The sequence below is a fragment of the Thalassophryne amazonica genome, chromosome 10 (assembly GCF_902500255.1).
Source record: "Thalassophryne amazonica chromosome 10, fThaAma1.1, whole genome shotgun sequence".
NCBI lineage: Eukaryota > Metazoa > Chordata > Actinopteri > Batrachoidiformes > Batrachoididae > Thalassophryne > Thalassophryne amazonica.
In genome coordinates, this window is record NC_047112.1 from 67,765,769 (window position 1) to 67,788,958 (window position 23,190).

Below are 23,190 nucleotides of genomic sequence, written 5' to 3' on the forward strand. Positions count from 1 at the left end.
ATGTTGCAAAAGATGTTGGTTGTTCACAGTCAGCTGTGTCTAAACTCTGGACCAAATACAAACAACATGGGAAGGTTGTTAAAGGCAAACATACTGGTAGACCAAGGAAGACATCAAAGCGTCAAGACAGAAAACTTAAAGCAATATGTCTGAAAAATCGAAAATGCACAACAAAACAAATGAGGAACGAATGGGAGGAAACTGGAGTCAACGTCTGTGACCGAACTGTAAGAAACCGCCTAAAGTAAATGGGATTTACATACAGAAAAGCTAAACGAAAGCCATCATTAACACCTAAACAGAAAAAAACAAGGTTACAATGGGCTAAGGAAAAGCAATCGTGGACTGTGGATGACTGGATGAAAGTCATATTCAGTGATGAATCTCAAATCTGCATTGGGCAAGGCAATGATGCTGGAACTTTTGTTTGGTGCCGTTCCAATGAGATTTATAAAGATGACTGCCTGAAGAGAACATGTAAATTTCCACAGTCATTGATGATATGGGGCTGCATGTCAGGTAAAGGCACTGGGGAGATGGCCGTCATTACATCATCAATAAATGCACAAGTTTCGAGCAAAAACAGAAAACATTCCTTGCAAAAAGACACATAGGGTCAATGTCATAGCCTGCAAATAGTCCGGATCTTAATCCAATTGAAAATCTTTGGTGGAAGTTGAAGAAAATGGTCCATGACAAGGCTCCAACCTGCAAAGCTGATCTGGCAACAGCAATCAGAGAAAGTTGGAGCCAGATTGATGAAGAGTACTGTTTGTCACTCATTAAGTCCATGCCTCAGAGACTGCAAGCTGTTATAAAAGCCAGAGGTGTTTTTCATGATTCCATAAATTTTTCCTCAGAATTGAGTGATTCCGTATTTTTTTTCCCTCTGCTTCTGAATCTTTCAAATGGTTTCCAACTGGCTGTCTCTAACAGTTTCTGAAAAAAATTTAATGGAGCAAAGCGGCAGTCTCTCAACCATTTCACTGACAATAAAAATCCAACGAGGGGGGTGTACCAGTGCTCACTCAAAGCCTGCCCACAGGCGAATGATGCAACCGACAGGCGTGAAAAAACTCACGCATGCGCACAAAGGTTCAAGCTTGGCTGATGCAATCACACGATTCAAATCCATATAGTTTTTGAAAAAAATAAAAAGGTCCGTTACTTTTTGGACAGACCTCATATATTGGATACTGGATCTATTGGACTACTATTGGATTAACCATGGAATTGATCAGCTTGTCTCTGAACGCTATTGACATCATTTTTTCTACAAGAAGGTTAGGACCGGGGGATCCTACCTGCCCAGATGGAACGCATCCTGCGGGCTCTGTTCTCGACTCCTGGAGTTCCTGGTGTGTGGCATGCTTGGCGCCTTTCTCTGTTGAGGACGTCAAGGATTTATTCATTTTTTGTCTTATGGTGGCAGGGCTGGTACTTTTTGGCTTATGTGCTGCCCTGATCTACCGGAAAATTGGCAAGATGGTGGCATCAAGAACCATGGACCCTCCCTTGTCCGTCATGATTAACGAGGTTGGCAAGGCAGTGCATTCTCAGACTGCGATGACTCTTGAACTCAGACGCAAATTGGATGATATCTTGGAGCAGATGCGTGCCTTGCAGTTGATGTTGAAGATTTCAGAGGCTGGTGAATATTCTTGATTCATAATTGGGATTTGGTTGTTCAAGTGGAACTAAGTGTTTTTTTCGCTGCTCAAACCATAACACTACAGGCTTATCAAGCCTGAAGGTCAAATTGCCCAACTGTTTTCCCTCCAGAGGAATTTCTTCAGCCTGGGGATCATTTGGCTGTTTCTTATCTCAACTCACAAAGACAATAAACTGCTTTTCACAGGACTGAAGCATGCTCCATTCCCTCCCCCCACCCCCCCTCCTATCCCCTATCAAACACTCCCCACTCCAGCGTCTGCTCACGTCACTCCTTTCCCCTTCTGCGGGGGCGGTGCAGTTTTAGCTGCAACCCCCATTCTTCCCCCCAAGCTGACGGCGGCGCATCTTAGAGTTGCTGCGTGGCCTTCACCCACTTGCCTCAATTCGGATAACAGACTTCTTCAAACTTAGTGCACATAAACAATGTCAAATGTGTATGTGCTGTCTTTAATTCTGATGTGTGCCATTATTACAGTAAACAAGTAATAATTGTGGACTAATTGCTGTCTGAGGTAACTGGAGTGTAAACATAATTTCTCCACTTTGAAATCAATAAAGTATATCTAATTTCATCTCGCATCTCATTTCAACTAATATTGCTACAGTACAATTTTAGAGAAACAGACAAAAAAAAACCTGATAAAACAAAATACAACAGAAAAGGTAAAACCAACTAACAATGAATATAAATAAATAAATATAGAAATAAATAACTGTTTCCTGTGAACACCTAGTGACTCTACTTCATCCCTGTTTTATTTAAGTTTAATGACAATTTGTTTTGGTCAAACCACATCTAAGCTGTGTTTTTACACAAAAGAAAATAAACTGCACATTTGTGTCTTTTTTCATGACAATAACTTAATAAAGATCACATATTACACTTTAGTCAGGCCTTTAAAATACGTTTGTGGACTCTTGTTTTAATATGTTGTCAGTGGTTGAGATAGTTGCTGTAGGTATCTAAAAATTCTCATAATCGGATAAACCTGATGGAAATCTCTTTGTGGTGTGTCAGTGATGTATGTATGTGCAAAATAAAACAAAACACTACTCCAGGTATGTTTTTGACGAGAATATAACATCATAACTTTATTACAAGCTCAAATGTTGATGTTGCGTGACAAAGGCATTTTAATAATAACTCAAAGAAATAATGGCAAAAGTCACATGTGAGTAAAATAAAAAAAAAAAAAAAAAAAAAAAGATTAATCGATTACTAAAATAATCATTAGTTGCAGCCCTAGTTTGTTTTACGAGTGAGAGCATTTTACAGATTAAATGTGAATATGCTAGTTTTGAGTTTCTCAGTGCGCATGCGTTTTAAAAACTGATGACAGTGTTACTTTGTGCACAGCAGAACAACATTGTCAGTTGCTTTAGGCCCTAATTTTGTATTTTATTGACTGTACAGCCAGCAACACAGCACCCATTTGGTGCATTCACCAGATTAGAACCGATCAAACTACTACAGAAGACAAAGAATTTTTTACTTGACAGTTTGAAGTGAGTTTTCTTTGTTTCAGAGGACTTCATACCCATTAAAATTCATTAGAATATACAAAATTTGACTTGTTCTTTTAAAAAAATTTGGGGGGAGCACCCCCAGATCCCCCATAATCAATAGTGTATTTTTCCTTCACACTTTGAAGTGACTTTTGTTTCAGAGGGCTTCATAATCATTAAAATTCACCAGAATGTACAAAATTTGACTTGCTCTTTTAAAAAATTTCTGTGGGAGATCCCCCAGACCCCCATAGTTTGAAGAGAGTTTTCGTTGTTTCAGAGGGCTTCATACCCATTAAAATTCATCAGAATATACAAAATTTGACTTGCTCTTTTAAAAAATTTCTGGGGGAGGTCCCCCAGACCCCCCATAATCAATACTGTGTTTTTACTTCACAGATTGAAGTGTTTTATTTGTTTCAGAGGGCTTCATACCTGTTAAAATTCACCAGAATACACAAAATTTGACTTGGTCTTTAAAAAATGTTCTGGGGTCACCCCCAGACCCCCCAGAATCAAGACTACACCCTGCCCCTCACCACCCTTTTATGTCCCTGTATGTTCAAAGTTTTGCATTTTTTTTATGCTTTGTCTGTCTCTCCTTAGAGGCTATTTAGAATAGATTTGTATGCTGTATAATGTGTTTATTGTATTTATTGAGGAAAGAAAGTGTGTGCTCCCACTACACCACATTTTAGGGAATTGCAGGCATTGATTTTTGCCCAGGAAAAAATTTCAGTCAGATGAAAATTTATTGCTTTAACCCATGGAGTAGTAGAAGCTAGGCTGAGAAAGGAGGGTTGTGTTGCAGAGTCCAGCATTTTTGGTGTCTTTGTTGTAAAAAAAAAATATCGATATTCAAATACAAATTCATACTAAATAAAGCAACCAATTTTGTATGATAAAGTCTGATATGCTTTATCTGATAACAACTGTTATCTGATGATGAGACATCAGAGTAACACTCCTGGATTTCTCCGCAATATTCTGATTTATTTCCTCCTTTTACATTTGTCCATGTGTTAAAGCGGTTGCCACTCACATTCTCAGAGGTTCAGAGAGTGTTTTGTGTCCCAAAAAAATTTGCCAGGATGCAAAAGCACGCAGTGTTCCTCTGTGTCATTTCGGCGTTCTGAAGGGCAAATTTTTTGGCAATCTACGCTGTTAGGGTTAGACAAAATATATTGGAGTTGAGCGGAGTTTGCTAAAAGAATGTCGTATTTCTTCACTGTTCATGCACCAGTGTAGCAGCTGCTCTGCATTTGTTATGATTGACTCCTCCCACTCACTCCCCTCAGAATGCAAACTCACGATCTCCGGCATGCGAAGGGAATGTTCTGTCCAGTAGGCTAAAACCTGGGCTCTGGTCTGAGTGGGCAGATAGTCCTTGGTGGTAGTCCTTGAGAGAGAGATGGGGAGGGAGAGGGGGAGGGAGAGAGAGAGAGAGACGAGGCGAGAGATGGAGAGAGAGAGAGAGACGAGGCGAGAGAGGGAGAGAGAGAGAGAGACGAGGCGAGAGAGGGAGAGAGAGAGAGAGACGAGGCGAGAGAGGGGAGAGAGAGAGAGAGACGAGGCGAGAGAGGGAGAGAGAGAGAGAGAGAGACGAGGCGAGAGAGGGAGAGAGAGAGAGAGAGGGAGAGAGAGAGAGAGAGACGAGGCGAGAGAGGGAGAGAGAGAGAGAGACGAGGCGAGAGAGGGAGGAGAGAGAGAGAGACGAGGCGAGAGAGATGGAGAGAGAGAGAGGGAGAGAGAGAGAGAGAGAGAGGCGAGAGGAGGGAGAGAGAGAGAGAGACGAGGCGAGAGAGAGGGAGAGAGAGATGGAGAGAGAGAGAGAGACGAGGCGAGAGAGGGGAGAGAGAGAGAGAGACGAGGCGAGAGAGGGAGAGAGAGATGGAGAGAGAGAGAGAGACGAGGCGAGAGAGGGAGAGAGAGATGGAGAGAGAGAGAGAGGCAGGGCGAGGGAGGGAGAAGGGGAAGGAGAGAGATGGGGAGAGGCAGAGGGAGAGAGACGGGGAAAGAGACGGTGAGACTTTTTGACTCCAGGGTCTCCTCTGCTGAGCAGAAGTCGCACTGACTTGCTGACTGCTTGAGCCTGGGTCAAAGTGGGCCACGTCTGTTCGTAGCCATGGCCCCGTGCACCGCCCTCCACTGGAGATCAGCACAGCGTTTCTCAATAGGAAGGCAGTAAAGGGACCTCCAACTGCCTTTGGGAGGCGCTCCTAGTGCCAACACACCAGACCACTCGGACTCCATAGTGGCAGCCAACTCGGCTCTGTGGTGGACTTTGGTGACTGTCATTTATATGTCCTTCTTTTCCACTGTCGCCATGTCTGACAGAACTGGGAAAGACAACAATATTCCTGTTGGCTCTGGCTGTGCTCCTACGGCCCGCACAGACAGTGGAGAAAATGGCACAGGGTAGACCAGCGGACGGAATCTGTAAATTTCCAGGGCTTCTCTGAAGTGTAGCGGGAGCCCTCTCCATACCTCCCGCAAAAGCCGTTCCATCACTCACTGAGACCTGATCCCAGTCTCCCGACTCAGCTGGACTGCACTTTTCCAACCGTCCTCTGCCCTCAGGTCAGCAAGCCTGGTCAGCCTTGCCACTGCAAAGGCTTCTGTGTAGGCTGTCAGTTGTCCAGGTGGTTTCCATAGTAGAGACGCTTGAATCTTCGACTGGACTGGGTTGCTTGACGTGAGGACGTTTCGCTTCAAATCACAGAAGCTTCCTCAGCTAAAATTCTTGCTCTGGTAGTCTGACTTCTGTCTTGACTCTTGTAGAGAAGAATAAACCAGAAGCCAACAAAAGCTGGAGTTTTTAACCTAACCAGACCCCTCCTACCGAGAGGCCGACTGCTATAGGCTAGTGACTAAACAATAGCTCTAATTAGCACCTATTGTGCACTCTCCTAATGATGGGATGGAAGCCTCCCCTGATGGCTCCCTTGACGACTCTCCTGATGACGTGAATGACTCATTACCATGAACAAAAGACTGAAACTGCTTAGACCTGAGTACCCCATTGTAAACAGGGGACAAAGCGTGTCTGATCCGTAATGAACACTACATAGGTGAGACTAAGCAACCTTTAAACAAGAGGCTATACCAGCACCGCAGAGAGGTCGCCAGTGGACCTCAGTCTGCAGTTCATCTCCACCTGAAAGACACTAACCACACGTTTGAGGACAAGGAAGTTAAAATCTTAGCCAGAGAGAAGAAATGGTTTGAGAGAGGTGTCAAGGAAGCATTCTTTGTAAAACAGTTGAAACCCAGCCTTAACCCGGGGGGGGGGCGGGTCTCAGACACGCACAGGTGTGCCTTAGACTGTCCACAATAAAAGGCCACTCTGAAAGGTGCAGTTTTGTTTTATTGGGGGGGGGATACCAGTCAGTATCTGGTGTGACCACCATTTGCCTCATGCAGTGCAACACATCTCCTTCGCATAGAGTTGATCAGGTTGTCAATTGTGGCCTGTGGAATGTTGGTCCACTCCACTTCAATGGCTGTGCGAAGTTGCTGGATATTGGCAGGAACTGGTACACGCTGTCATATACGCCGGTCCAGAGCATCCCAAACATGCTCAATGGGTGACATGTCCGGCGAGTATGCCGGCCATGCAAGAACTGGGACATTTTCAGCTTCCAAGAATTGTGTACAGATCCTTGCAACATGGGGCCGTGCATTATCCTGCTGCAACATGAGGTGATGTTCTTGGATGTATGGCCTCAGGATCTCGTCACTGTATCTCTGTGCATTCAAAATGCCATCAATAAAATGCACCTGTGTTCTTCGTCCATAACAGACACCTGCCCATACCATAACCCCACCGCCACCATGGGCCACTCGATTCACAGCATTGACATCAGAAAACCACTCACCCACACGACGCCACACACGCTGTCTGCCATCTGCCCTGAACAGTGTGAACCGGGATTCATCTGTGAAGAGAACACCTCTCCAACGTGCCAAACACCAGAGGGGTGTGGAGAACATAACAATTGATGGATGGCAAGTCGTCCAACATAGAGAAATATTGGATGAAGAAAAGTTATATTGGATGAGGCGTAGCCGAGTCCAATATAACTTAGTCTTGTCCATCCAAATTGGAAGTCCCAAAAACCAGTTTTATTTGTTATTATCTATCGTCCACCTGGTCGTTACTGTGAGTTTCTCTGTGAATTTTCAGACCTTTTGTCTGACTTAGTGCTTAGCTCAGATAAGATAATTATAGTGGGCGATTTTAACATCCACACAGATGCTGAGAATGACAGCCTCAACACTGCATTTAATCTATTATTAGACTCTATTGGCTTTGCTCAAAAAGTAAATGAGTCCACCCACCACTTTAATCATATCTTAGATCTTGTTCTGACTTATGGTATGGAAATAGAAGACTTAACAGTATTCCCTGAAAACTCCCTTCTGTCTGATCATTTTTTAATAACATTTACATTTACTCTGATGGACTACCCAGCAGTAGGGAATAAGTTTCATTACACTAGAAGTCTTTCAGAAAGCGCTGTAACTAGGTTTAAGGATATGATTCCTTCTTTATGTTCTCTAATGCCATATAACAACACAGTGCAGAATAGCTACCTAAACTCTGTAAGGGAGATAGAGTATCTCGTCAATAGTTTTACATCCTCATTGAAGACAGCTTTGGATGCTGTAGCTCCTCTGAAAAAGAGAGCTTTAAATCAGAAGTGTCTGACTCCATGGTATAACTCTCAAACTCGTAGCTTAAAGCAGATAACCCGTAAGTTGGAGAGGAAATGGCGTCTCACTAATTTAGAAGATCTTCACTTAGCCTGGAAAAAGAGTCTGTTGCTCTATAAAAAAGCCCTCCGTAAAGCTAGGACATCTTTCTACTCATCACTAATTGAAGAAAATAAGAACAACCCCAGGTTTCTTTTCAGCACTGTAGCCAGGCTGACAGAGTCAGAGCTCTATTGAGCTGAGTATTCCATTAACTTTAACTAGTAATGAGTTCATGACTTTCTTTGCTAACAAAATTTTAACTATTAGAGAAAAAATTACTCATAACCATCCCAGAGACGTATCGTTATCTTTGGCTGCTTTCAGTGATGCCGGTATTTGGTTAGACTCTTTCTCTCCGATTGTTCTGTCTGAGTTATTTTCATTAGTTACTTCATCCAAACCATCAACATGTTTATTAGACCCCATTCCTACCAGGCTGCTCAAGGAAGCCCTACCATTATTTAATGCTTCGATCTTAAATATGATCAATCTATCTTTGTTAGTTGGCTATGTACCACAGGCTTTTAAGGTGGCAGTAATTAAATCATTACTTAAAAAGCCATCACTTGACCCAGCTATCTTAGCTAATTATAGGCCAATCTCCAACCTTCCTTTTCTCTCAAAAATTCTTGAAAGGGTAGTTGTAAAACAGCTAACTGATCATCTGCAGAGGAATGGTCTATTTGAAGAGTTTCAGTCAGGTTTTAGAATTCATCATAGTACAGAAACAGCATTAGTGAAGGTTACAAATGATCTTCTTATGGCCTCGGACAGTGGACTCATCTCTGTGCTTGTTCTGTTAGACCTCAGTGCTGCTTTTGATACTGTTGACCATAAAATTTTATTACAGAGATTAGAGCATGCCATAGGTATTAAAGGCACTGCGCTGCGGTGGTTTGAATCATATTTGTCTAATAGATTACAATTTGTTCATGTAAATGGGGAATCTTCTTCACAGACTAAAGTTAATTATGGAGTTCCACAAGGTTCTGTGCTAGGACCAATTTTATTCACTTTATATATGCTTCCCTTAGGCAGTATTATTAGACGGTATTGCTTAAATTTTCATTGTTACGCAGATGATACCCAGCTTTATCTATCCATGAAGCCAGACGACACACACCAATTAGCTAAACTGCAGGATTGTCTTACAGACATAAAGACATGGATGACCTCTAATTTCCTGCTTTTAAACTCAGATAAAACTGAAGTTATTGTACTTGGCCCCACAAATCTTAGAAACATGGTGTCTAACCAGATCCTTACTCTGGATGGCATTACCCTGACCTCTAGTAATACTGTGAGAAATCTTGGAGTCATTTTTGATCAGGATATGTCATTCAAAGCGCATATTAAACAAATATGTAGGACTGCTTTTTTGCATTTACGCAATATCTCTAAAATCAGAAAGGTCTTGTCTCAGAGTGATGCTGAAAAACTAATTCATGCATTTATTTCCTCTAGGCTGGACTATTGTAATTCATTATTATCAGGTTGTCCTAAAAGTTCCCTAAAAAGCCTTCAGTTAATTCAAAATGCTGCAGCTAGAGTGCTGACGGGGACTAGAAGGAGAGAGCATATCTCACCCATATTGGCCTCTCTTCATTGGCTTCCTGTTAATTCTAGAATAGAATTTAAAATTCTTCTTCTTACTTATAAGGTTTTGAATAATCAGGTCCCATCTTATCTTAGGGACCTCGTAGTACCATATCACCCCAATAGAGCGCTTCGCTCTCAGACTGCAGGCTTACTTGTAGTTCCTAGGGTTTGTAAGAGTAGAATGGGAGGCAGAGCCTTCAGCTTTCAGGCTCCTCTCCTGTGGAACCAGCTCCCAATTCAGATCAGGGAGACAGACACCCTCTCTACTTTTAAGATTAGGCTTAAAACTTTCCTTTTTGCTAAAGCTTATAGTTAGGGCTGGATCAGGTGACCCTGAACCATCCCTTAGTTATGCTGCTATAGACGTAGACTGCTGGGGGGTTCCCATGATGCACTGTTTCTTTCTCTTTTTGCTCTGTATGCACCACTCTGCATTTAATCATTAGTGATCGATCTCTGCTCCCCTCCACAGCATGTCTTTTTCCTGGTTCTCTCCCTCAGCCCCAACCAGTCCCAGCAGAAGACTGCCCCTCCCTGAGCCTGGTTCTGCTGGAGGTTTCTTCCTGTTAAAAGGGAGTTTTTCCTTCCCACTGTAGCCAAGTGCTTGCTCACAGGGGGTCGTTTTGACCGTTGGGGTTTTACATCATTATTGTATGGCCTTGCCTTACAATATAAAGCGCCTTGGGGCAACTGTTTGTTGTGATTTGGCGCTATATAAAAAAAAAATTGATTGATTGATTGATCACCAGATTTGAACAGTGGAATCACTTGAGCTATTTTCATTTTTGAAGGAAATTTCCCAGTCATTAATGACAAATTACAAATATAAGTTAATGGTTTAATGATACAGTCAGTAATCTTATCAAAAACTTGTCAAAATTATAGATGTCAGTTGACTTTTTACCTTTTAATTTATGAACTATGTCAATTATTTCTTCATCTGTTTCTTTAAGAAACATTGAAACCAAAATTGTATTGATTGTTTTGCTGTTATCCAAGGAATATATTTTAGGGGACACAATTGAATTAGCTCAATTTTTACCCACATTAACAAAATAATCATTGAGGTGGTCAACTATAGGTTTATTTTCCTTAATGACTGTGTCTGTAGTTGTGTAAAAATAAGCTGGATCGTCTTTAACAACTTTTTTCTTTTTGATGATTTCATTTAAAAGCTTCGAAGATCCTTTAATATTGGTTTTATTTTTTCTAATAAATCACTATAATACTGCTTCTTACAAGATATCAGGAGAGTCAGACAGGAATGGCTGGACACAAATGCAGGACGCGACACAATAGCTCTCATTGAGATCGGCGTTTACTGAGAAACTCGGGGTTCGGTACACAAATAGGCAGTCCAAAACAAGCAAACAAAGCAGAATCATCAGGCAAAAGCGTGGTCGGTACAAACAGGCAGATGGTCAGATACACTATGTGGCAACAGGACTTGGAAGATACAAACTGAACAGAGCTAGAAGCGAGGGCACAAGGCGCAAAGATCGAGCGAATAACCAGTGCAACCAGTGAGACTAATATACACCTGGGTAATAGGCAGCTGATCATAAACAGCTGTGCAGAAGGATCCAGAAGTGGGTGTGGTCAAGACAATACCACGCCCACCACCCAGCACCAAGAGAAAAGGAAGACGTAATCACCAAAAAACACTGACCTAAAACATGGCCGAAGAGCCGAACAATCACAGATCATGACACAAGATCACATAATGTTAGTTAATTTGTTTTTGTATATCTTATATTTACTTTCAGCATCATTAGTTCTAAATTTTATAAATTGCTTATACAATACTTTTTTCTTTTTACATGCATTTTGTAACCCCTTTGTGATCCATGAAATATCTACATTTCATTTGTTACCAACTTTATGCACAAATGTGTTTATCATATTTGGAAATAATAGAGATAAATGATTCATATGATTTGTCTATGTCATCATTGTTTTGATGCATTAAGTTCGTTCTAAGATTTTCAATAGTTGCATCAGTTATTTTCCTTATTAAATTACTAGTTTCATGATGGACATTTTTATCGACTGATGAATTAAAGGCAGCAAAAACTGGCAAATGATCACTGACATCACTAAGAAGTAATCCACCTGTTAAATTCCCTACAGTAATGTTTGTTAATATATTATCAATGTGTTGCTGTGTTCTGCTTGGATGTGTAATTATTGGATAAAATCCCACACAAAACAGAATTTATGAATTCTGTTATTTGTGATTGACTATGCGGATTTAAAAAATCTATATTGAAGTCTCCACAAGCAAATAGAAGCGTATTGCTTTTAATTGTGGTATACATTTCGATCAGTGTATCGTCAAAAATATTAATGTTTGAACCAGGAGCTCTATAAACGCAGCTTATAATTATATTTTTTGATTTTTCGCATTTAATTTCAACTGTAACACATTCCATAACATTTTCCGAAGAAAATTAGATATTTTGAACAATTTCACACTGATGACTTGACCTAACAAAGTGCAACACTCCCGCCTGGTTTATTCATCCTATTTATGGCGAAAAAAATCATATCCTTCAAGCTGAACAACATCTTCTTGGTCATCTTTTAACCATGTCTCAGTAATTGCAATAACTGAAAAATGTTTGTTGGATATTTTTAAACAGTCCTGAATTTTTGGAATGTTCATAGAGAGACTCCTACTATTAAAGTGTATAATTGAAAATGTCCCATTTGTCAAAGAATAAGACTTAAATTGTCCTTCAGAAAAACAATTACAATGATAAATAATGCTATTGAGAAAAAAAAATCCCGGTCAATATTATGAGATCTACTGTATGTTCAGTGTACTCGAAAATGTTCAAATTGAGCTCCTGTGCAGAGGTAAATTTAAAAAAGTCTGTTGACATCATATAATAACTAGAATCCTAAGAAAGGGACGTTCATCAAGCCCCGCCTCCTGGGAGAGATCTGACAGCTGAGACAAATTGTCATCCATGTTCTCCTCCTCATCTTTACCCTGTGTAACCCCGCTGTTCCCCCCTGCCCCACTGCACTCTAGCTCCTCAGCCTCAGCACCAGGCCCCACACTCAGGGTACTGTTTACAGGGAGAGGGAGAGAGAGAGAGAGACAGGGAGAGGGAGAGAAAGAGAGAGATGGGACAAGGGAGAGGGAGAGAAAGAGAGAGATGGGACGAGAGAGAGTGATGGTCTAGTGGTTAAGGTGTTGGGCATGAGTCCAGAAGATCATGGGTTCAAATCCCCGCCTGACTAGAAAATCACTCAGGGGGCAAGGCCTTTAATCCCCTATTGCTCCCGATGTGTAGTGAGCGCCTTGTATGGCAGCACCCTGACATCGGGGTGAATGTGAGGCATAATTGTAAAGCGCTTTGAGCGTCTGATGCAGATGGAAAAGCGCTATATAAATGCAGTCCATTTACCATTTAGTGATATGGGAGAGAGAGACGGGGAGAGGCAGAGAGATGGGGGGATATGGGGAGAGAGGGGGGAGAGACAGGGAGAGAGAGGGGATGAGAGCGAGACAGGGAGAGGGAGAGAGAGAGGGAGTGAGACGGGATGAGAGAGACAGAGAGAGAGAGAGAGATACGGGAGAGGGAGACGGAGAGAGACAGACAGGGAGAGGCAGAGAGAGAGAGACGGGGAGGGAGGGAGAGGGGGAGAGGAAAAGAGAGGGGGGAGAGGGAGTGAAGGACGGGAAGAGGGAGAAAGACGGGGGCAAGAGAGAGAGATGGGGTGAGGGGGAGATACGGGATAGGTAGAGAGACAGGGAGATAGAGAGGGAGAAAGAGACGGGGAGAGGGGGAGGGGGAGAGGGAGAGACAGGGAGAGAGGGAGAGAGGGGGAGGGGTGAGACAGAGAGAGGGAGAGACAGACGGGAGTGGGCAAGAGATGGAGAGAGGGAGAGAGACAGACGGGAGTGGGCAAGAGATGGAGAGAGACGGGGAGAGGGAGAGAGACACGGGGAGGAGAGAGATGGGGAGAGGGAGAGAGACGGGGAGGGGTGAGAGAGGGAGAAGGGTGAGACAGAGAGAGGGAGAGACAGACGGGAGTGGGCAAGAGAGGGAGAGAGACAGACGGGAGTGGGCAAGAGATGGAGAGAGACAGGGAGGGGGAGAGGGAGAGAGACACGGGGAGGAGAGAGAGAGATGGAAGGAGAGAGAGAGACGGGGAGAGGGAGAGAGAGACGGGGAGGGGTGAGAGAGGGAGAGGGGTGAGACAGAGAGGGAGAGACAGACGGGAGGGAGAGAGATTGGGAGAGGGAGAGAGCGACGGGGAGAGATAGACAGGGGGAGAGGGAGAGAGAGAGAGATGGGGAGAGAGAGGGAGAGAGCGACGGGGAGAGATAGACAGGGGGAGAGGGAGAGAGAGAGAGGGGGAGGGGAGACAGGGAGAGGGAGAGAGAGATTGGCGAGAGAGAGAGAGTGAGACAGGGAGAACGAGAGAGAGAGAGATGGGGAGAGGGAGCTGGTCTGTTGAAGAGGTGGTTCTGATGACTGATTCGGTCCGATCATCTTGCCTGGCTTGCTTGAGTGCTTGCTTGCCTGGCTCTGGGGTTGAACCTCTGTTTTTCCAGCCAACCCCCACCGGGACGAGTCCAACTTACTGCCAAGCACCGGAACACAGCTCTCGCTTTGTGAGTATGGAGATTGGATGGTCCTGAGAAGGGACCCCCTCACTCCATACGCCCACAGCATCTTCCGGGGTACCGATCATACGCCTTCTCCAAGTCCACAAAACACATGTAGACTGAAACTCCCAGGCCCCCTCCAGGATCTTCATGAGAGTGAAGAGCTGGTGGGTTGTTCCATGACCAGGACAGAACCTGTATTGTTATCAGCCAAACCCTCCTTCCAGCACCCTGGAGTAGACTTTACCAGGGAGGCTGAGTCGGGTGACGCCCCTGTAGTTGGCACACACTCTCTGTTCCCCTTTTTAAAATATGAGAACCACCACCCCAGTTTGCCACTCCTTAAGCACTGTTCCAGACCTCAACGCAATGTTGAAGAGACGTCTCATCCAAGACTGTCCCTCCAAACCCAAAGCCTTCAGCATTACTGGACGAATCTCGTCAACTCCCGGGACCTTGCCACTGTGGAGTTATTTGACTACCTCAGTGACTTCCACGAGGGACTTCCCAGGCCAGTGTGAAGATGTAATATCTCCACCTAGTCCTGGGTCTTTTCTAGGGTCTCCTCCCAGATGGATGTGAATGGAACACCTCCCTATGGAGGCACCCAAGGATCATCCTTACCAAATGCCAAAACCACCTCAGCTGGCTCCTTTCAGCATGAAGAAGTGGTTCTACTCCAAGCTCCTCACGAATGATTGAGCTTCTCGCCCTATCTCTAAGGGAGACCCCAGCCACCCTCCTGAGGAAACTAATTTCAGCCACCTGTACCCGATGCATGCACAACGAACTCAAACAAAACTGCTGTTTTTGGGCTAAATAGAACACACCACAGGACAAGACGTATCTAGCAATAAGTCCTGGATCCATCTGAACACTTTACTTCAGAATCTAAAAAACAAACTAAACATTTACATTCATGACTGCTTGTTTCCACTGTTATAGACAATCTCTACTTTTATCTTCACCCTCTGTCAGCATGTTAAAGGCTCCGCTGAAATCAGAGTCATTCTATTGTTTCATAAAGGCCAAAGAAAGAATCCAAATAGATTATTTGCAGAGTATCTTGGCTGACCACCTATAATCATAACCACCAATATTTTAATTTTAATGTGTGTTGTGGTGCACCGTGGCAAAGTGTGCATGCACGCACTTGTGATTTGCTGAGCCAAAGTGCAATTAAAAGGAAAATGTGTGCACAAACAGTCTCATATCATTTAGAGAGTATTGGCTTATGTGAAATTGCATTTATATAGTGCTTTTACATCTGCATCAGATGTTCAAAGTGCTTTACAATAATGCCTCACATTCACCCTGATGTGAGGGTGGTGCCATACAAGGTACTCACTACACACCAGGAGCAATTAGGGGATTAAGGACCTTGCCCAAGGGCCCTTAGTGATTTTTCCGGTCAGGCTGGGATTTGAACAAGGGATCCGCTGGTCTCATGCCCAACGCTTTAACCACTAGACTATCACCTCCCCTGGCCCCTGAAACCTGGTTAAGGTCAAATGTACACCTGCCTTTAAATGAAGCTTGTTCATAGATCCACTACCAGTCAAAGGTTTAGACACACTTTCCCATTCAAGTGAATGCGAAATTAAATTAATTCAGTGATTTCTGATTTGATGACTCAAGCTGATGAGATCTTAATTGTTGGTGATGCCACATTAATAAGCGTTTGAATCCCCTCAGCAAATAGTCCATTTGTATTGTAGCAGCGACTGCCACCACTGCTTTGAATTTCAATTTATTTAAATTTATTTCATTTATAGCGCCAAATCACAACAGAGTTGCCTCAAAGCGCTTCACACAGGTAAGGTCTAACCTTACCAACCCCCAGAGCAACAGTGGTAAGGAAAAATTCCCTCTGAGGAAGAAACCTCAAGCAGACCAGACTCAAAGGGGTGACCCTCTGCTTGGGCCATGCTACAGACATAAATTACAGAACAATTCACGGACGTATATACAAGAAATGCTATTGGCGCACAGGACAGGAGGGTCCCCAACACAAGTACAGCTCCCATCTCTGGATGGAACTGCACCTTAAACAGAGAAAAAACAGAATCAGGCATCAGAAAGACAAACAATACTGTATAATTTGCCAGCATTAAACAACAAGAAAAACAGAAGAAATACTAAGGTGATCGCCAGCCACTAGCCCTAAACTTCACTAAAAGACCCAGAATTTAGGTAAAGTTGAGGCCGCAGCCCGCTCCAGTTACTAATAAATGAATTAAAAGAGTAAAAAGTGTAAAACAAAACTGTACCAGTATGCTAGCCATATGAGAGGGAAAATAAGTGCGTCTTAAGTCTGGACTTGAAAATCTCCACAGAATCTGACTGTTTTATTGATGCAGGGAGATCATTCCACAGAACAGGGGCACGATAAGAGAAAGCTCTGTGACCCGCAGACTTCTTATTCACCTTAGTGACACAAAGTAGTCCTGCACCCTGAGAACGTAAAGGCCGGACCGGTACGTAAGGTTTAATTAGGTCAGCTAGGTAAGGAGGTGCCAGTCCATGAATAATTTTATAGGTTAGTAGCAGAACCTTAAAATCTGATCTCACTGGGACAGGAAGCCAGTGAAGGGATGCCAAAATGGGTGTAATGTGGTTGTACTTTCTGCTTCGTGTCAATTGGAGAGCCCTAATGCTAGACTGTAGGAAACCAGAAAATAGAACATTGCAGTAGTCCAATCTAGAAGAGAAAAAAATGCATGGATCAGGGTCTCAGCATATCAAGTAGAAAATGATGATCCACTGTATCAAATGCAGCACTGCCGTAGTGGTGTCCGAATCCATTGTAAGCAGAAGATCATTCACCTACTCATCAAAGTACTTGTGGAAACATTGATAGTAGATAGTAATTATTGTTTTTATTCATGCTTTGAATTTAATATTTATTATAATATTTTATTTTAATAGTAATTTTATTGGACCATATATTGTATCTTGAGTGATTTAATTGATAATATTCCATAACTTTGCATCTTGCTGAATATGAAAGTGATGAAGGTGGATTTTGCCTTGCAGGACGAGAGCATCCTCTATGTGAACGACTATTCAGATGGTCCAACAACCTTTGCCCAGCTGGAGGAATACCGTGACGAGCGTGGCCATGAGATGTTTGTCCTGAACAGGGCCAAACCAGTGCTACCTTCTGCACTACCTCCAGCCGTGTCCATCACTAAGCTGGGCGGCTCGGCTCCATCTGACACTTCCAGCCACACTCTGTCTTCAGGGCATGGTCAGCCCATGAGTCCGGTCCCGGCCCCCAATAAGCAGCATCAACTACAGGAGAGTGACACTTGGACCACACGGCGGATGGCAGGGGAGGGAGGGGAGGCGGAGCCTGTAATCACATCAGAGGCTGAAGGCATGTTGCTCAACCACACAGGACTTTTCATAGACTCTCAGATTGCCTACGAGATCCACTGCTGAGCAGAGCACGCATCCTGCTGCTGCGCATGATTCCGTTTTCTGAGGAAAGGTCCCGTGTCACGGTGACAGACAGAGGGGTTGAACTTTCCTTGGTACATGTTAGGGCACCAACAGGTGTCATGATTAAATCCAGCAGATGTTCATTTCAGCACCATTTCTGCTCATCTGCTGGTGTTCCTTCTGGCGTCTCATGTGGAGCTTATTGTTTCACTCATGTTTGATGGCTTTGAGGATGATTTACAAACCCATGTAAAGGTCTGATTTAAAGAATATACCACATTTTGGTTCCAATTTACAAAAAGAACCACATTTGGGGAATTAAATGTTTATTCTTTTATTTATTTATTTACAATTTTGTGAGGAAGATGTATTGTCATGAAAGTACCAGCGTTGGCTGAAGGGTTTGTATTTGCCACGCCCCTTGAACACAAGAGATATTTGACCGTGTTTACAGTTTTTCCCCAGTTATGAGCTCAAATGGTGTTTTGAAAAAGACTTTGTGGGAGCAAGTTCCTATCAAAATTGAAAACATTTGACATCACAATTTCAGCAGGTACGGCAAGTGGGCGTTGATGTCCCGTTGACTATCATGGTAGCTTAGGAGCAGTGGAGGCCCCAGCACAGACCTGATGATGACCCAGGGTGTCCAGCCTTCACGTTCATGCCATGGTAACGGATAATGATGACTATCAGCTACATTCTGCACACAGATCTTGAATGCTGACTGTTTCTGCACAGAGAATTCTGGGTCTTCTCAATCCTGATTAAAAGCACACCATGATCCTCACGTCAAAGAACTTGTAGGATGTGGAATCAGATGTAGCTTGTTTCATTTCCAGGATGAGTGACAGGAGCTTTGCTTTGAGTTAGAGAGGAAGACACACATCCTGAGCCAGTCCTGTTTCTTCTATGTAGACGCTGATGTCTTCTTTTCTGGGATGCCGAGAGCATAGTTTGTAGACTACCTTCCAAAGGACCAAACCGTAACAGGTGCGCAGCTTCAAGAGCCTATCAAGGCCAAATACTGAGCGAAGCTGACAGTGGGTGAGTTCACCTGTTTGATCAGGACAATGGCCCAGCCCATGAGTCGGAGTCTGAGCGCATGTGTCAGATTCTGTGTGTGAGAGAGTTATCTCCCCTCCACCCTGTAATGACTGAAAAAGGATGGGGACAGAATGTTGGAGCATTGGAGGTGTTGCACCTGCAGTCAGGGACTGTGACCAGCATGGTTTCTAATCCAAGCAGGAACGTGTGCGCGCATGTGAGAGTGTGCCTGTGTGTGTGTGTGTGTGTGTGTGTGTGTGTGTGTGTGTGTGTGTGTGTGTGTGTGTCTGAGACTGTACATGTGTGCCTGTGTGTGCACCTGTGAGAGTGTGACTGTGTGTGTGTGTGTGTGTATATGTGTCTGAGAGTGCACGTGTGAGTGCGTCTGTGTGAGTGTCTGAGAGTGCGCGTGTGTATGTGTGTCTGAGAGAGTGCATGTGTGTCTGAGTGCATGTGTGAGTGTATGTGTGTGTGTGTATATGTGTCTGAGAGTGCACGTGTGAGTGCGTCTGTGTGAGTGTCTGAGAGTGCGCGTGTGTATGTGTGTCTGAGAGAGTGCATGTGTGTCTGAGTGCATGTGTGAGTGTATGTGTGTCTGTGTGTATCTGAGAGTGAGAGAGTGCGTGTGTGAGTGCCTGTGTGTGCGAGTGCATGTGTGTGAGAGAGAGTACATGTGTGTGAGTGTGTATGTGTTTGAGTGCATGTGTGTGTATCTGAGTCTGTGAGTGCGTATGTGTGCCTGAGAATGTGTGCGAGTGTGTGTGTGTGCACGCGCGCATACGTGTGTCTGAGAGAGTCTGTTTAATCGTCTCAGCATGCTTGTGGGAGGAGCTTATCGTGCAGCGAGGTCCTCCTTTGTCCTTCCCGCTGGTGTCCCCGCAGGTTTCCCTGTTGTAAAGCCGGCGCTCAGACCACTGCTGTTGGACCGTATCACCCTGTGTTGGCTGCCCGCTTCAAGGTTCTCTTAATGATTTATACAAGACACTGATTGGCTGCCGCCCTCCATGACTGAGCTGGAGCGTCTACTGTTTGCCCCTGAGTATCCTTAAGACCCCGCCCACGCTGAAGAGGTACTATTTGCAGTAGAAAAGCTCGCGCTTGGAACCAAACCGAGTAGAGCCGAGTAGTGCTCGTGCTTTGTAGTGGAAAAGTGGCTACCAGGTGGTCAGGTGCTGTCCGATGGAGATGGCGGTAAAACTCGGTGGAGGTGTGTAAGTCCAGACGGAAGACTTATGTCAACTCCACCGCTCGTGGCTCGTTCAGGGTCTGTCCATTTACTTTCATTTGTATTTATGCCATGTTTATTTACTTGTTCTCTGTTTTGTTAATTATTTTTATGGTTATAAGGCTCTCAGTCCTGGAACCTCAGAGTGGATTCTAACCTCTATCACTCGTTATTTGGATTTATTTGTTGGAGCCATGAAATGGTTTTGATTTCTTTGATTTGAAACAATTCTTTGTCATGTTTTTTCTTTTGTCATTGAATGCTCTGGGAGTACTGCAGGGAGCACCCTTGTGTTCCTGGTGTCCAGTGAAGGCCTTTGACAGTGGGCTGCTCTGAAGTCTCTGTCACATGGTGGTGAATCGAGGAAATGTACACGTAATGTATATGACATTTTGGTATCTGTAGGTGTTCGTAAGTCTTTCTCATTCATTAGATGTCAGCTGATGTCTGGCAAGTCCATTGGAAAGTTTTGTGCATGCTCAAAACTTTGAGCTGACATCTGGTGGAGAGCTTCCCTGGTGGCTGCATTTTTGTACCGTTTCCTGTTTGTCTTTTTCTTCTTGGTCTTTTCCTGCATCCTCCTCTCTTGACTCATGGAGCAGCTGCTACACACATTTCGTCCGCTCTGTGTCTTGTGTTCTTTTACTGTGTGTCTTGTTGCAGGAAACGTTCGTACATTTTAAGATGTTTCTGAATGTAATTTTCCTGTGCAGCGGTCCCATGGTGATTTGAACAAAGTTGGGATACCTAAAGTCTCATCTGAGCCTGCATTAACTCCACATTATTAAGATGGAAGAGAAAAAATGTGGACCTTTTTTGGGGAGAATTTAGAGGGTTGGATTTGACACAAAACAGGACTGAGGACGTGGACTGAGCTGTCCTCTGGAATGGACTCTGTGCTCCTGTGGTTTTTCTGAGGTTCTGGGGCCTCATCTACAAAGTCTTGTGTGGATTTCCTACTGAAACATGGTGTACGCCAAAACCCAGAAACTGGCGTAAGCACAAAAATATCCAGATGTATCAAAGTGTGCATACACATGGATCCAAGCACATTCCACTGAACGTGGAATTGAGCACACATGCACACACACCAGGCTCCTCCCTTTCCACACCCCTATTTAAATATGCAAATCCATGACACCGAGTGTGAGCTACAGATGACTGGACATGATGTGCAGACACGCAGGGATAGTTTATTTGGTACCCTGTCAAACGGAATAAACATGAAACATAAAAATGTTAACTGAAGCACGTGTGTATATGTGAGGCCGAAACGCTGTGGGCTCAGAGCAACACACACCCACTGAAGTAAAAAAAAAAAAATGAGGTGTGCTGCGGCTGACAGTGTGACATTCATATGGGAAACAATCAGGAGCCTGTTAAGAATCTGCAGCTCTAGTTTCACCAGAAACAAAAAAACTAAAAACACATTTTCAATGCCCAAATGTGCCCGAGCTGGTTTTCATTCAGAACAACTACACGAATAAACATTTCCTCACTAAGCAGCCACCCATCGCGCACCAGCGTGCCAGCTTCTAGCCTGTTCCCACCCAACCCAATGCATTTGTGCATCAAATATGATTTGAACATTGATGGGATGAAAATGTTTCCTATTAACAAAAACAAATTCATCATGTCATTGCGCCTTTATAGCAACATGGCTGTAGTCAATAGCTCCGATTACATTCAGGAAACTAGCTCTTGTTACAAATCACGCTTTAATGTTGGAATGTGATGTACCTGGATGACATTCGGATGATTGGGTTCCATACAGCTGGCTTGGCTTGGCTCAAGGTTGACTGGCACACTCCTGACCGAACAGCCAGCTCATGCTGAAATGCCCCTGTTGCCAGGAAGCCCAGTGTGGTCAGCACCTGTGTGTGCACAGGCGATCCGTGGCTCCTTGCCGTATTGCGCTCTGGGCCAGCCGCAGTTCTGTGCACAACTCCAGTAACAGTGGCTTTGATAGTCGAAATCGGCTTATGAGCCAATTACCATCATTTGAAAGTAAATCCTCACATTCCTTGAATACACGCTCACATCGGATCGCACCATTTGCAAGGTCCTCTGACAATGCTAACACAGCCACTGTTAGTGCCATTTTACGCATCACTTTGTGCATGCTTTTATACCCACCCATATACAGAATATATGGGTGGGTAGGTGGGTGGGTGTTCAGAATAATAGTAGTGCTGTGTGACTAAAAAGATTAATCCAGGTTTTGAGTATATTTCTTATTGTTACATGGGAAACAAGGTACCAGTAGATTCAGTAGATCTCACAAATCCAACAAGACCAAGCATTCATGATATGCACACTCTTAAGGCTATGAAATTGGGCTATTAGTAAAAAAAAAAAAGTAGAAAAGGGGGTGTTCACAATAAAGCATCTGCTCTTGACGCTACAAACTCAAAACTATTATGTTCAAACTGCTTTTTTAGCAATCCTGTGAATCACTAAACTAGTATTTAGTTGTATAACCAGTTTTTCATGATTTCTTCACATATGCGAGGCATTAATTTTGTTGGTTTGGAACCAAGATTTTGCTCATGTACTAGGGTGCTTGGGGTCATTGTCTTGTTGAAACACCCACCAAGTATTTTGACATATCCAAACTGATCCATGATACCTGGTATGCGATATATAGGCCCAACACCATAGTAGGAGAAACATGCCCATATCATGATGCTTGCACCACCATGCTTCACTGTCTTCACTGTGAACTCTGGCTTGAATTCAGAGTTTGGGGGTCGTCTCACAAACTGTCTGCAGCCCTTGGACCCAAAAAGAACAATTTTACTCTCATCAGTCCACAAAATATTCCTCCATTTCTCTTCAGGCCAGTTGATGTGTTCTTTGGCAAATTGTAACCTCTTCTGTACATGTCTTTTATTTAACAGAGGGACTTTGCAGGGGATTCTTGCAAATAAATTAGCTTCACACAGGTGTCTTCTAACTGTCACGGCACTTACAGGTAACTCCAGACTGTCTTTGATCATCCTGGAGCTGATCAATGGGTGAGCCTTTGCCATTCTGGTTATTCTTCTATCCATTTTGATGATTGTTTTCTTCCATGCGTCTCGTTTTTTTTTTTTTTTGTCCATTTTAAAGCATTGGAGATCATTGTAGATGAACAGCCTATAATTTTTTTGCACCTGCGTATAAGTTTTCCCCTCTCCAATCAACTTTTTAATCAAACTATGCTGTTCTTCTGAGCAGTGTTTTCCTCAGGCTTTCAAAGAGAAAAGCATGTTCAACAGGTGTTGGCTTCATCCTTACATACCTGATTCACACCTGTTTGTTCCACAAAATTGAC

The 23,190-nt window shown here is 43.7% G+C and overlaps 1 protein-coding gene across 1 annotated transcript in view; it reads left to right on the forward strand.

Annotated features, from left to right (window-relative positions):
* Positions 1-17,735, forward strand: part of LOC117518921 (leucine-rich repeat-containing protein 24-like) — a 49,973-nt gene extending 32,238 nt beyond the window's left edge. Inside the window, exon 8 of the mRNA XM_034180190.1 lies at positions 17,198-17,735. Within this exon, the coding sequence (XP_034036081.1) occupies positions 17,198-17,605 (408 nt within the window). The 3' untranslated portion in view covers positions 17,606-17,735. The remainder of the gene's footprint in view (positions 1-17,197) is intronic.
* The last annotated feature ends 5,455 nt before the right edge of the window (positions 17,736-23,190 follow it).